The following is a 15,724-nucleotide window of genomic DNA, read 5'->3' on the forward strand; positions in this document are numbered from 1 at the left end:
CTGACATACATCGAGAAAACATTCGTATTCAATTAAATGACGTATTGGTCATCTTTTGACTGTAAAACAATTTAGTTGTACAACCCATTATTGCATTTCTGTCCATTTGTCCATTACCAAATGGAAATGGTTGTGCTTTGGCACATTTCACAACTTACACACCATCTGACATACCGCGTGATCAAAAAGTCAGTATAAACTTCAAAACTGAATATATCACGGAATAGTGTAGATAGAGAGGTACAAATTGACACACATGCTTGGAATGACATGTGGTATTATTAGAACCAAAAAAATACAAACGATCAGAAAATGTCCGACAGATGGCGCTTCATATGATCAGAATAGCAATAATTAGCATAACAAAGTAAGACAAAGCAAAGATTATGTTCTTTACAGGAAATGCTCAATATGTCCACCGTCGTTTCTCAACAATAGCTGTAGTCGAGGAATAATGTTGTGAACAGCACTGTAAAGCATGTCCGGAGTTATGGTGAGGCATTGGCGTCGGATATTGTCTTTCAGCATCTCTAGAGATGTCGGTTGATCACGATACACTTGCGACTTCAGGTAACCCCAAAGCCAATAATCGCACGGACTGAGGTCTGGGAACCTGGGAGGCCAAGCATGGCGAAAGTGGCGGCTGAGCACACGATCATCACCAAACGACGCGCGCAAGAGATTTTTCACGCGTCTAGCAATACTTTTTTTCTAATAAAACCCCATGTCATTCCAAGCATGTGTGTCAATTTTTACCTCTCTATCTACATTATTCCGTGGTTTATTAAGTTCTCAAATTTATACTGACTTTTTGATCACCCGGTATAAGCACGTCATCGTCGCATCTTACTTTTACTGTTATTAACGTCTTTTACATGAAACATCTCAAGTAACTAATCATGTGTGCTGTGTACCTGTCTAATGAGTCTCAGTGACTCAGTAACTCAGTGGTAAAACGCCAAACACGGATCCAAAGATCAAGGGATGATCCCTGTGAATCCCAGGGTTTTCCTCCGTTTCTTATCATCACTTTCACCTCTGGCAACATTCGTTAACGTGAGAAACGACGAGTTTCATAGCTGTTCAGAGTCCAACAGGCTGGTTAAGTCAGTCGAAATATCGGGGGAAGGCACCTGTATTAGAAGAATGTCAACTAAAATACTGTGTTGTTCAAACTAAGCTTCGGGTTGACCGCAGATACACACATTCACATGAACCACAGTTGCAGTCAAGAATCTGTTCAGCACAGTACCACGTAGATATTATCTGGGAGAGTGAACTCTAAGGAGTCATATGCAGGGGGTCGAAGATACAAGGAGAAACGGAATCGGGTCAAGTAAATAAATGTGTATACTTTGTTCACTTATTTGTCTAGTGATGGACACGAATTTATTTCAGAGAGAAATCACAACACTGGCCGCCCGCCACTGTGTGTCACAGGAGGTCCTCCTCGACCTGGACGACCCAGCGCCAGCAGCCCACGACCTGCCCTCCGTACTGCCAGACGGTGTCCAGCCGGTACTTGCCGTACGGCAGCGCCGGGAACTTATCCAGCTGAAACGTCAGCGGCGCGCCCCGGATCTCGTACGTGCCCTGCCAAACAAACGCCATTACGTGTCAGCTCTCTGTTATCTCTGCTCGCTATAGTGGTAAACTTTCCTGGCACCTGTATTCTTCCCGGGATTTGCGAAATTACAAGTTGACAATGACCGTGAATTATGAATTTTGACCCGCGTCGGGATAAGGCGTCCGAATCCGAAGTAAATAATGATTATTCCGCGGGAAACAGGAGACGTTATAACTTGATCGTTATCGAATGAGTAATTTCATTCAATAACGATCGGTAAATGAAATAATGGAAATAATTTGGAAATAAATTCTGCCAGTGGAAATTTTGCCGAAAGAAATGATTAAGCTGTAAAAGCAATTAAAAAATCGGTCGCCAGCTCAACTGATGAGCGACAGTACTGTTAAGTACGTGAATAATTGTGTCAAAAATAAAGTTTACCTGTTTGTACCGCAGCAGGTGGAACGGGAACTTTTACGTAAGTGCTGTGTCAGGGTCAGTACTCATGTAAAACAATGCCATAACAATCTAACTACACTTATTTTGTTCATAATTTGTCAGTTAAGTGCAATGCTGACAATACAGATAATTATCCATCGAGATTTTGAATAATGGACTGTCAGTCTGTCTTCAAAATTATGTACTTTGCACAGTTTAATCTACTGCAAATGAAATATATTGCCAATAATTGATTAACTATGTTTGGCTGATAATAACTCATTAATTGGGGGATTGTCAGGTGGAATAAGCTTTATAGTTTCATGAAATATCCTTGAATTAACTTCAGCTGAATATGCATTGAAATAAATCTTAATAATCAAATTTATTACTTCAGTCTATTATTAAGTTACTACGGTTGGCGTAAGCTTATTAAGGGCAACAATTAACTACGATAACCAGTCTGAAATTTACTCTTCACCGTCTATGCAAATAATTTGATAATTAACATATTTTCTCTTGATAATGGCGTGACACACTCGGTTCAATAAGGTAAGGATCGGAAGGAACCTACTTGGTGTTATTGTCGGGTGGAATGTAACTGCAACACTTCGATTATAAAGTGCTTGTTATTAATTGTTCAACTTCAGAGAAAAGCACAGTCACTGGCAAGCCTTCTACAATTTTATCCTACGAAAATTACGTAGATCTTACTTCCCTCATTTTCGGTGGATCGACGGAAGTCCGCGGCAGCGACACGATGTGGCAGCGGGCTTTTACTGTTGCGACTTGGGCCCACAGTGCGCTTCACATTTAAGCCCTCGTTTCTTCAGCACTATGCCCATTAATCTATAATAACTTGTTCGGCCATGCTTCCAGATATGCCGACCATTACTTTCCCGTCGTACTTAGACCCACACACTAGCCGTTAGATGTAACACAGCTAGGACTAGCAGCACTCGACTGCACGTCTCACTCCGAGCACGGCGTCACTGCTGCTACTGCCCGCTGGCGCGCTCCCGCGCCCAGCGGCACGACAAAACAATCTCTCTGACTTCAACGTTAACTAAATATGCCCTGACTTGACAGTGTTCAATATTACATAATTTAAACATAGTATTTACAATACATATTTACACTAGACAATACATCGTATACGAACAGTTTCATGTGTTAAATAAGCGAAAAAATTCATAGCATGGATTGCGTTGTAGCGTCACAAGTTCATCACCAACATGACACTGTGTAGCTCTCCGCGTTCGCTTTTAGAGGGGTTATCCTTCCCGGACTTAAACGTCGCTCTTTGGAATCCAGTCGCATACGGTTATAAGGGTACCAACACACGCTCTCCTAGGCATCCCAGCAGCAGTACTAACAAAGCAAGCTTATAAGCGAGTGGCCACCGGTTTACCTAATCTTTCCCTCGTCTGCTATACAAGCATAGATATAGCCAAAGCTGCTCTAGTGCATTTATCAAGTGTTTAACAAGAAGCCAAGGTTTGGGGTTTCACGGTCTTGTCGAGTACCATACCAGAGCGCTAGCCGTACGAGCATGCAACTTAGCGCAACCGACTTGGGAAGCAGACCCGTACTCCGATTGAGTCACATGGTGACGGAATTTTCCTGATGTGTTTATTTATACATGATTTACATCTTTTTCTTCAATTAATAGCGTTAATTACCGAAAATTTTTATGAATGAAGGTGAAATCCATTTACGGTTTCCGGCATATAAGCAATATGTTCAGCGAATTAATATCGCCGCCCGCGGTAGTCTAGCGGTTCTAGGCGCTCAGTCCGGAACCGCGCGACTGCTACGGTCGCAGATTCGAATCCTGCCTCGGGCATGGATGTGTGTGATGTCCTTAGGTTCTAAGTTCTAGGGGACTGATGACCACAGACGTTAAGTCCCATAGTGCTCAGAGCCATTTGAACCATTTATTTTGAATTAATATGTGTCTAAATTATAACAAAAATAACACAATATTGAACACACAAATACACACTCACTACAAATTATGAAAAGAATATATCTGTGGGAGAAACAATTTGTGTGACTGCGAGAAACAAAACAAAACCGCACATTTTCGTAGCAGACCACAGTATAGCATTTTCTTTCTCACAGTTGGTTTTAGCAGGAAACCTCTATATATAGATGGTCCATCCATCACGACGCTTCGGTCGGCCTGCTAGATGGTCAAATAGGTCGTTGATCCAATGTGATACATATACCTTTGAGAACTTAATCATTCAACAGCGAGTAGTTCACCTTCCGTAATGCTCACACATGCATTGACAATGCGCTGACGCATGTTGGTGAACGTGATGGCCATGGTATGGTGCTTCGACGACCAATCCACTTATCATGAAATATCGCTGATGTTCCACTTATTGCAGCCATCGTGAATTTTCCGTTGCCCGATAGTGCATATTATGCCGGTTTACGTTACCGCTGTTGGTGTATGACACTTCGTCGCTAAACAGAACGCGTGCAAAACATCTGTCATCGTCCCGTAATTTCTCTTGTGCCCAGTGGCAGAACTGTACACGACGTTCAAAGTCGTCACCATGCAATTCCTGGTGCATAGAAATATGGTACGGGTGCAATCGATGTTGATGTAGCATTCTCAGCACCTACGTTTTTGAGATTCCCGATTCTCGCGCAATTTGTCTGCTACTGATGTGCGGATTAGCCGCGACAGCAGCTAAAACACCTACTTGGGGATCATTATTTGTTGCAGGTCGTGGTTGACGTTTCACATGTGGCTGAATACTTCCTGTTTCCTTAAATAACGTAACTATCCGGCGAACGGTCCGGACACTTGGATGATGTCGTCCAGGATACCGAGCAGCATACATAGAACACGCCCGTTGGGCATTTTGATCACGATAGCCATACATCAACACGATATCGACCTTTTCCGCAACTGGAAAACGGTCCATTTTAACACGGGCAATGTATCACGAAGCAAGTACCGTCCGCACTGGTGGGATGTGTTACGTACTATCGCGTACTTATACATTTGTGACTATTAGAGCGCCATCTATCACAAAGCGAAAAAGGTGGTCCAACAAAAACATCGATATTTCTTTACGTACTACACGAATATGTAATAAAATATGGGGGTTCCTATTTTTAAAAAAACGCAGTTGATATCCGTTTGACCTATGGCAGCGCCATCTAGCGGGCCAACCATAGCGCTACTGGTTTCCCCCTTCAAGCTAGACGAGTTTCGTTCTTAGTAGTTTTTTCGTTTGAGACTAATTTCGTGAGATACTTGGCCCGGTCACTATAAATGGACCACCCTGTATATACGTCCGTCTGATTGTCCATTAGAATATCATGTAAAAATTCGCAGGAAATCGGTCAAGAACTTTTCGAGACGTTTGGTAAAAATGTTTCCCCTTTATATTTTACGTTTATACACATTATAAAAGATGTGTAGCCTGTGTCTGTCCGATTGTTCGCTAGAGTATCGTCTAAAAATTTTAAGTAAATCAGTTAAGGACATTTCGAGATTTTTGGCAACAAATTTTCCCTTTGTACTTATATTATGTACGTGTTGTGTACATCAAAAAATATATAACATATGTTCGCCTGATTGTTCATTCAAAGCATCGTGTAAAAATTTGAAGTAGATTGGTCAAGTACTTTTCCGAATATTTGGTAGCAACTTCTCCCCTTTACCTATTACATATATATTTATATATTAAAAATGTAACATATGTACATCCGAATGATCATTAGAATATACTGTAAAAATTTGAAGTAGATCGCACCCATATACTTTTCGATATTTTTAGTAACAACGTTTAACAACTTGCCTACATACCCTAGTATAGATTACATATATATTTATAAACCATATACATCAAAATTATGTAGCCTGTATCTATCCGAATGTTTATTAGAGTATCATGTAAAGATTTGAAGAAAGTCGGCAAAGATCTTCGTGGCCGCTGCTAACAATGTTTCCTCTTTACACATTATGTACGTATTTATATACTATACACATCAGAAAATAAGGATTCTGTGTCTGTCCGAACATTCACTACAGCATCGTGTGAAGTAAATGGTCAGCAACTTCACGAGATTTTTGGAAACAGCGGCTCGTCGTCTTATAGGAAGTATAGATTTTAAACACACATTTGTGTGGTCGTTACAAGTCCTCAGCTCGTGGTCTGGCGGTAGCGTTCTCGCTTCTCGCGCACGGGGTCCCGGGTTCGATTCCCGGCGGGGTCAGGGAGTTTCCCTGCCTCGAGATGACTGGATGATGTTGTGTTGTCTTCATCATTATGCATCGCCATCATGGTCGGAGGAAGGCAATGGCAAACCACCTCCGCTACGACTTCGCTTATTCGGCGGTGCGGGTCCCCCGCATCGTTCTCTACCCTCCTCGGATTACCGGACCTCATCATCATCTCATCATTTGTATGGTACACATATTTAACAAATACGTAGCCCATGTGCGTCCGAATGTTTGTTAGAGTATCATGCACTGACCTGAAGTAATTCGGTCAGGTACTTTACGAGATTTCTGGTAATAACATTAAGCGGTAACTTGTCTTTATATAGTAGTGTAGATTACAGTGAGGAACGACTGATCACTAAAACACATTTTTGTGAAGGCGTAACACATTTAATTGCTGTACACGTATTTTCCGTTGAACAAAGCATTGCGTCCGTCCAGTTATATGCACATCAAAAAAAGTTTTGCATCACGTCTGTTCCGAGAGTTCCGGAACCTGTACAGAAAATTAGAATAGAGAACAACATAAACATCATTTGCGCCCTTTTTGTTGCTCATGAAAAGCCCTGCACACACTCCATGTAATAAGGGCAGTAACGATTGTCACGCAGAATGTTCCACACGGTCGTCTGGCGGGCCAGCTGACTGGTACCGACACGGCGGTCGCCTCCAACACTGTTAATCACATTTTCCTCCAAGTCTGGTGTCCGAATATTTCGGTTACGTCCTTCATGATTTCCTGCTTTCTGAAACGACTCTTTCTAAGACAAACAGCGAAACATTGTTGCAGATATTGAATGCTGTGGTTGTTCACGTCGGAGGTCGGTCTCCTGATACAACCTCGCTACCCGCCACCCTTTGCCATTTGCCTTTCCTTAAGTAGACACCGTGTCGGTAAGCTCTCGATTCGAATACGGAATCATTGTGTACGACGCTGTATCACCTCCACTATGAGTCAGAAAGAGCAGTGAATCGGACACAACTTTACTAATTACTACGGCAGGAGAAGGCGCTAGGGCATGACGTGTGAGGAACAGTGCCACCCTCTAGGCGAAAACCATGCTTACTGTAACTGCGGCTGCATGGTACAGCTCATACTAGACCGCAGTCTCTGTAACAAAGTACGACTGAATAAATGATCTCTAGCATGAAACCCGCGCAGTTCCAGACTTTAGTTCATTACAACTTTTTTGTTCCGTATCCTCTCGACTTTCGAAAGGCGTTCGAGTCAGTTCCGCACTGTCGCTTGCCGAAAAAGTGCGCGCTTACGGTCTATCCGATGACATATGCGGTTGGATAGAAAGTTTTCTAACAGACAGAGAGCAGTATGTCGTCCTGAACAGGTTGACTTCAACAGAAACAAACGCAACTTTAGGTGTGCCCCAGGGCAGCGTAATAGGACCGCTGCTTTTTAAGATTTACATAAACGATCTGGTTGATGATACTGACAGCGGCATTAGACTGTTTGCCGATAATGCTGTAGTCTACAGGAAAGTAGTATGACACGAAAGTTGTGAACAAATCAATGAGGAGTTGCAGAAAATTAACGCGTGGTGTAATGACTAGCAGTTATCTCTCAATATTAGTAAGTGTAACCTACTGCGTACAACAAGGCGAAAATCCCCATTAATGTACGAATACAAAATAAATGCCCAGTCTTTGGAAGCGGTAACATCCGTCAAGTAGTTGGGTGTGACTATTCGAAGTGATCTCAAATGGAATGACCAGATTACACAAGTAACGGGGAAGGCAAATTCTATATTGCGGTTTATTGGTAGAATCCTCAAACCATGTAGTCCTTCAACAATGGAAATAGCTTACAATACGTTACTTCGTCCAGTCTTGGAGTATCGTTCGTCTGTGTGACCTGTACCAGTTGGGTCTGATTCAAGAGACTGAGAGGGTCCAGAGAAGAGCGGCAAGATTCGTGGCTGGTACATTTAGCCATCGCGAGAGCGTTACAAATCTCATAGAAAGTTTGAAGTGGGAAACGTAGATAGACGGCGCGCTAAACGGAAGGGACAGCTCACTAAATTCCGAAATCCGATCTTCACCGTGGATGTAGAGCATATACACTCCTGGAAATGGAAAAAAGAACACATTGACACCGGTGTGTCAGACCCACCATACTTGCTCCGGACACTGCGAGAGGGCTGTACAAGCAATGATCACACGCACGGCACAGCGGACACGCCAGGACCCGCGGTGTTGGCCGTCGAATGGCGCTAGCTGCGCAGCATTTGTGCACCGCCGCCATCAGTGTCAGCCAGTTTGCCGTGGCATACGGAGCTCCATCGCAGTCTTTAACACTGGTAGCATGCCGCGACAGCGTGGACGTGAACCGTATGTGCAGTTGACGGACTTTGAGCGAGGGCGTATAGTGGGCATGCGGGAGGCCGGGTGGACGTACCGCCGAATTGCTCAACACGTGGGGCGTGAGGTCTTCACAGTACATCGATGTTGTCGCCAGTGGTCGGCGGAAGGGGCACGTGCCCGTCGACCTGGGACCGGACCGCAGCGACGCACGGATGCACGCCAAGACCGTAGGATCCTACGCAGTGCCGTAGGGGACCGCACCGCCACTTCCCAGCAAATTAGGGACACTGTTGCTCCTGGGGTATCGGCGAGGACCATTCGCAACCGTCTCCATGAAGCTGGGCTACGGTCCCGCACACCGTTAGGCCGTCTTCCGCTCACGCCCCAACATCGTGCAGCCCGCCTCCAGTGGTGTCGCGACAAGCGTGAATGGCGGGACGAATGGAGACGTGTCGTCTTCAGCGATGAGAGTCGCTTCTGCCTTGGTGCCAATGATGGTCGTATGCGTGTTTGGCGCCGTGCAGGTGAGCGCCACAATCAGGACTGCATACGACCGAGGCACACAGGGCCAACACCCGGCATCATGGTGTGGGGAGCGATCTCCTACACTGGCCGTAGACCACTGGTGATCGTCGAGGGGACACTGAATAGTGCACGGTACATCCAAACCGTCATCGAACCCATAGTTCTACCATTCCTAGACCGGCAAGGGAACTTGCTGTTCCAACAGGACAATGCACGTCCGCATGTATCCCGTGCCACCCAACGTGCTCTAGAAGGTGTAAGTCAACTACCCTGGCCAGCAAGATCTCCGGATCTGTCCCCCATTTAGCATGTTTGGGACTGGATGAAGCGTCGTCTCACGCGGTCTGCACGTCCAGCACGAACGCTGGTCCAACTGAGGCGCCAGGTGGAAATGGCATGGCAAGCCGTTCCACAGGACTACATCCAGCAACTCTACGATCGTCTCCATGGGAGAATAGCAGCCTGCATTGCTGCGAAAGGTGGATATACACTGTACTAGTGCCGACATTGTGCATGCTCTGTTGCCTGTGTCTATGTGCCTGTGGTTCTGTCAGTGTGATCATGTGATGTATCTGACCCCAGGAATGTGTCAATAAAGTTTCCCCTTCCTGGGACAATGAATTCACGGTGTTCTTATTTCAATTGCCAGGAGTGTATTATTACCACTAACTTTCAAATCGTGCTATGATCACCATTCAAAGACAGGAAAATCAGAGCTCGCACTGAGGCGTTCAGACAGTCGTTTTTCTCTCGTGCGATCCGCGAGTGGAACAGGGAGGGCGAAATATGACTTTGGCGCGAATTGTGCCCTCCGCCATACACCGCTTGGTGGCTAGCGGAGTATATATGTATATGTAGATCAATCAATCACAGGAGTTTGTACACGGAAGAAAAAGTCACCCTGTATACAAATGGCGGCAGTATAACGTATACAAGGTATAAAATGGCAGTGAACTGGCGGGGGTGCCGTTTATACTTAGGTGATACACGTGAAAAGGTTTCCGACGTGATTGTGGCAGCTATCCGGGAATTGAGACACTTTGAACCCAGAATGGTAGTTGGAGCTAGTCGCATGGGGCATTCCATTTCGGAAATCGTTAGGGAATTCATTATTACAAGATCCAAGCGTCAAGAGTGTGCCGAGAATACCAAATTTCAGGCTTTACTTCTCACCAAGGACTACACAGTGGCCAGCGGCCTTCTCTTAACGAGAGGGAGCAGCGGCGTTTACGTAGAGTGCTGACGAACAAGCAAATCTACGTAAGATAACCGCACAATTCAATGCGGGACGCGCGACGAACGTTTCCGTTTGGACAATGCAGCGAAATTCGGCGTCAGCGGGCTACGGCAGCAGACGACGGACGCGAGTGCCTTTGATAACTACAGGACGTCGACTGCGGTGCCTGGCCCGGGCTCGTGGCCATATTGGTTGGATCCTACACGACTGGAATTCCTTGGCGAGGTCGGATGAGCTTGGAGTTTAGTTGGTCAGAGCTGATGGTACGGTTCGAGTGTAGCGCTGACCGCACCAAACCGTGGACTCAAGTTGTGAAGAAGGCACAGAGCAGGCCGGTGGTGGCTCCATAATGGTGTGGGCTGCGTTTTGGTGGAACTGACTGGGTCCCCTGGTCTAACTGTGTTGTGACTGACAGTTCGCACTTTTTCACAAACACAACTTTTATTGATGTAAGTTAGCAAGTTTGATGATGGAACAACAAACGAAAGGTAACAATAACGATGCCATTAAAAGTCTCCTAATTGAGGCTAACAAAAGTTCACTTCTAATTTTCCACAAAGGGTCATGGTAACACACACACATCCTAGTAACAGTCCAAGGGAAATCAGAGCTCGTACAGAAAGATATAGGTGTTCATTCTTTCAGCGCACTATACGAGATTGGAATAATAGAGAATTGTGAAGGTGGTTCGATGAACTTTCTGCCAGGCACTTAAATGTGATTTGCAGAGTACCCATGTAGATGTAGATGTAGATGTAAAGAAGTCAGAGACGAAGACGTAATCTTAAACGGTCGCAGAACGCCAGGTCGGCATCCGGCGTGAACTGAACTTCGGGGCTGGTTCTAGCCCCTAAATAGCTGTCTCCAGCCAATCAGGTTTTGGCGTCGTGGTACTTCCTGCAGGCCATGGCTCGGGTTCCCCCCTGCAGGAAGTAGTACTCGGAATGTCTGTTTCCATTATCTTGTATGTAAATAGCCGGTTTTTACCATGGTGCTTTTGGTTCGCCTTGAGTATAGACAACCTCCTCCTGTGTGATGTAATATGGGTTGCCGGCCCTCACGGGCTACCTTGGCTCCGGTGTAACAAACTGAACATTTCATTGACTCGAAATGGTTATATTCGGCTGCTTGTTGGCCGTTCGTAGCCATTCATGGACTTTTTTGTTCCCAAACAACGATGGAATGGTCACTGGGCCACAGTTTTTCGCGATTGCTTCCACGAACGTTCTGGCAAATCCGTGTGAATGATTTGTCACCCGACATGAATCCCATGGAACATTTACGGGACGTAGGTCAATCCGTACAAAAATCCTGCACCGGGAACACTTCCGCATTATGGTAGGCTATAGAGGCAAAACGGCTGAATGTTTCTGCATCAGCTTCCAACGACTTGTTGAGTCCATGGCACGCCGAGCTGATGCACTAAGCCGGACAAAAGGAGGTCTGACACCATATGAGGAGGTATCTTGTCACCTTGGATACAGCTGAGCATAGACTCGTTCTCACCCACTTTGTGACCTCCGATGAAGCCGTCAACTTTATCTACCAGCTCTATTCACGTCCCAGATGGCACTTTACTTTTGTAAATGTTGAACTTTTACTTCAAGAGAAGAGTTCGTAATTGGCTGTATCAAGTGGTGCTTTACTGTTGAAAGACATTCGTAAATTTTCGGCTCATTCCTGTAACAATGGATTGTGTAAAGTCAATTCTACTGATAAAGTCAATTTCTTCTAATAAAGAAAATTATTGTTTCATATGTTATAGTTCCAATCAGCTATATCCGAGAGCAGTCTAAGAACTGACACCTATGATTGGACGATTGTAGCTTTATCGAGTCATAACACTTTGCACTTGCGTATTTCTGATTGAAGATGGCATACACGAGCAGCTACGACCTCTTGAATAGTGCAGACCGGAATGGCCGATGGGTTCTAGGCGCTTCAGTCTCGAGCCGCGCGATCGCTACGGCCGCAGGTTCGCATTCTGCGTCGGGCATGGACGTGTGTGATGTCCTTAGGTTAGTTAGGTTTAAGTAGTTCTAAGTTCTAGTGGACTGATGACCTCAGATGTTAAGTCCCATAGTGCTAAGAGCCATTTTTTCGTGAATAGTGAGTCTATGGACTAAAAACAATCAATAAATGTCCAGCACTTGATGCCAAATCGACGCTTTTGCCTATTCATGGTGTCGTTATTTTAATGGTCAACAGTCATGTTGATGTTAATCCAGATGTACAAAGTTTTTATAAAGCTACAAGGTGTATAACTTTGCTTGCACCGTTTTTTCCCCAACATTTGAGGTTTTAATGAAACAAATTGATTACATATGTATCATCAAAGTATTTTCTATCGCTGGCCACCACTTTCCCCCATCTTTCGGGCAGTGTACGAATCCCGCGTCGAAAAAATTGTTCATCTTTTGAAACGATCCACGAATCGATCCATTTTGTGACTTCTTCATGAGATCGGAAGTGGTCAGCCAGGCCATGTGCCATTGATCTAAACAGGTGATAGTCAGAGGGAACAATCTCTGGAGAATACGGCGGGTGTGGTAGAACTTCCCATTTTAGCGTTTCCAAGTATGTTTTGACCTCTTTTGCAACGTGGGGTCGAGCGTTGTCATGCTGCAAAATGACTTTAATCTGCCTCTCGCTGTATTGCGGCCGTTTGTCTGTTAATGTTCTGCTCAAACGAATTAACTGCGTTCTATAACGATCACCTGTGATTGTTTCACTTGGTTTTAACACCTCATAGTACACGACGCCGAGCTGGTCCCACCAAATGCAGAGCATGATCTTGGAGCCATGAATATTCGGTTTGGCCGTCGATGAGGAAGTATGGCCGGGATATCCCGATGATTTTTTGCGTTTAGGGTTATCGTAATGAACCCATTTTTCGTCCCGGTCACAATGCGATGCAGAAATCCCTTCCGTTTTCGCCTCTGAAGCAACTGTTCACAAACACACAAACGCCGTTCAACGTCTCTTGGTTTCAGACCACATGGGACCCAAGTTCCTTCTTTCTGAATCATGCCCATAGCCTTGAGACGTTTTGAAATGGCTTGCTGTGTCACTCCCACTAATCGTGCCAATTCTTCTGAGTCTTCAATCAGCAATGTCTCCAATTCTACATCTTCGAAAACCTCCTCTCTTCCACCACTATGCCGGTGTACGACATTAAAATCACCGTCCCTGAAGCGTTGAAACCACTTACGACATGTTCTTTCACTAACAGCGTCCTTACCATACGTACTTCAGAGCATTCGATGAGACTCTGCCGCTGTTTTCTTCATATTGAAACAAAACAGTAACAACTCCCGCAAATGAAGAGAATTAGGCACGTAAACTGACATTTTCAATCAAGAACAACTTTACGATGCAGACACAGATCGACTAATGTTTGAATGAGGTTATGTTGACTGAGGTCCAAGCTAACTGCCTGACGTCTGCGATCTCTTTCTGCCAACCGCTACCTAGACAGCCTGTATACAGAGAGAGTGGCCCTAGGTGAAGTTGCCCGTGATTGGTTGATTAGCTTTGGCGCCATTTTTCTGCAAAACGTCTCTCGCGCTTCCTATGTTCTCGTGCTTTTGAGTTGAATTGAAGTTCAGAGGACTTTCAGAAACGATTAAAAGGTATTTGAATTATTGAGAGACTTGTTATGCGTTGTGCATGCATGTTCGATTTAGTTGTACATCGTTTTTAGTACGTAATTGGCGTTTGCGTGCATACTGGTAGCATCACAAGCTTTTCTGAAGCTAATATCTGACATTCCTTGCTGGAAACGGAAAGTTCCTGAAATTATTGTGCCATGCTCATTCGAGTTTATAGCGTCAAACTTTATTTCGTTCCGAATCAGAACACTAGGCACTATTTTGGTTTCAGTATTATTGCCTGACTGTTGACGCAGGCAAGTTGTAAGCACGTTTTCCGCAGTTGTCGTGGTTGCTGAAACATTATTCGTAGTAAGTAATTGTAGGTACTCTTGAAGACAGTTTTTAATAGGCCTACTTACTGTGGGGTAGAAGGGATACGGTAGTTTTCTTGTTATACGAGGGGCGTTCAGAAAGTAAGCTCCGATCGGTCGCGAAATGGAAACGACTATGAAAATCCGATAAAGCTTTGCACAGATGTGTTGGGTAGTGTCTCTAGTATAACCCCAGTTAGCATCACGTCGCTCTTTTCATTTCTGAGCTCGCAGTGAGTGCGTAAAGATGTCTAGAAAATAGTGTCTGCGCCAAGTACGAGGGCCTGGTGAGAAATTTCGCCTGAAGCTATGCAGCTAACATTACATAACTGTCGTGCTGTTTCGTCTTCAAGACAATTCTCAGCCGCATTCTGCAGGGGCAATGAAGATGCTCCTGCATCGTTTGCGAATGGAAATGTTAGATTACCCACAATACAGTCCGCAATTGTCTCCCCCTGAGTTTCATCTCTGGTCACATGAACCGCTGTCTTTGACGACAACATTTTGACACAGACAACGAGGTGTAGGCCAGCGTGGAGAATTGGCGGAAAGCACTGGCGGCTGCCTTCTATGATGAGGCTATTGAAAAGTTGGTACAACGCTATGACAAAAGTCTAAGTCAAAACGGCGACTACGTAGAGAAGTAGCTGAAAGGTGTAGCTAATTGTTACAAGTAAAACATTTCCGATATTCACTGTGGTTTCAATTTGGCAATCAATCGGAGCTTACTTTCTGAACAGGCCTCGTATTTGGTCGTTATTACAGTAGCCTACATTTAAAATTACCTTATTTTTGTATTTTTTTTCGTTTGTTATCTACGAGAGGCATTCAAAAAATGTCGCGAGCAGTTGTTTACTTGTGACATGCAAAAAGTTTGAAGACGTGACAAGAAGTACTAACACGTCTCACACTTTTTGCATGTCACAAGTAAAGAACTGCTTACGACTTTCATTCATCTGACATAATACAGGTACGTCAAATCTTTAGCGTTTTGCACTTCATACAAAACAAATGCTATACACTATATTTTATTTATTTACGTTACTTTGATTGCAATATGTCTAGTAAACGAACTTTAAAGGAGATAAATGCAAGTAACGAAAAATTTTTACAGCCACTGTATCAAATTTTCCTGTGCTGTACGTAGTAGGCTACTATGAGTATCTTATAGCTGTAAAGAAAGGCATTTAACGAATGCTTTCGCCGTATTGTCTTGTTCTTTTGATTCGGTGAGTGTGTACTCTACTACTCGACTACTGGCCATTCAAAAGTCCCGCCCACAGTTTGGCAGAAAAATGGCCGCCGTATCGTTCGGTTGCCCACTGTCTCCCTACACAGCCTCTCTACCGGCACTTACCGTTGTCATCACCTATCGGCATACGGCGGAAGCAAAGTTGTACATCGTGTATAATAACACTACAGGCACGG

The 15,724-nt window shown here is 44.5% G+C and overlaps 1 protein-coding gene across 1 annotated transcript in view; it reads right to left on the reverse strand.

Moving 5' to 3' along the window:
- Positions 1-1,351: 1,351 nt before the first annotated feature.
- LOC126234412 (uncharacterized) overlaps positions 1,352-15,724 on the reverse strand; it is a 29,200-nt gene continuing 14,827 nt past the window's right edge. Inside the window, exon 4 of the mRNA XM_049943106.1 lies at positions 1,352-1,593. Coding sequence (XP_049799063.1) covers positions 1,435-1,593 — 159 coding nt within the window. The 3' untranslated portion in view covers positions 1,352-1,434. The remainder of the gene's footprint in view (positions 1,594-15,724) is intronic.

The sequence above is a fragment of the Schistocerca nitens genome, chromosome 1, assembly GCF_023898315.1.
Source record: "Schistocerca nitens isolate TAMUIC-IGC-003100 chromosome 1, iqSchNite1.1, whole genome shotgun sequence".
Classification (NCBI taxonomy): domain Eukaryota; kingdom Metazoa; phylum Arthropoda; class Insecta; order Orthoptera; family Acrididae; genus Schistocerca; species Schistocerca nitens.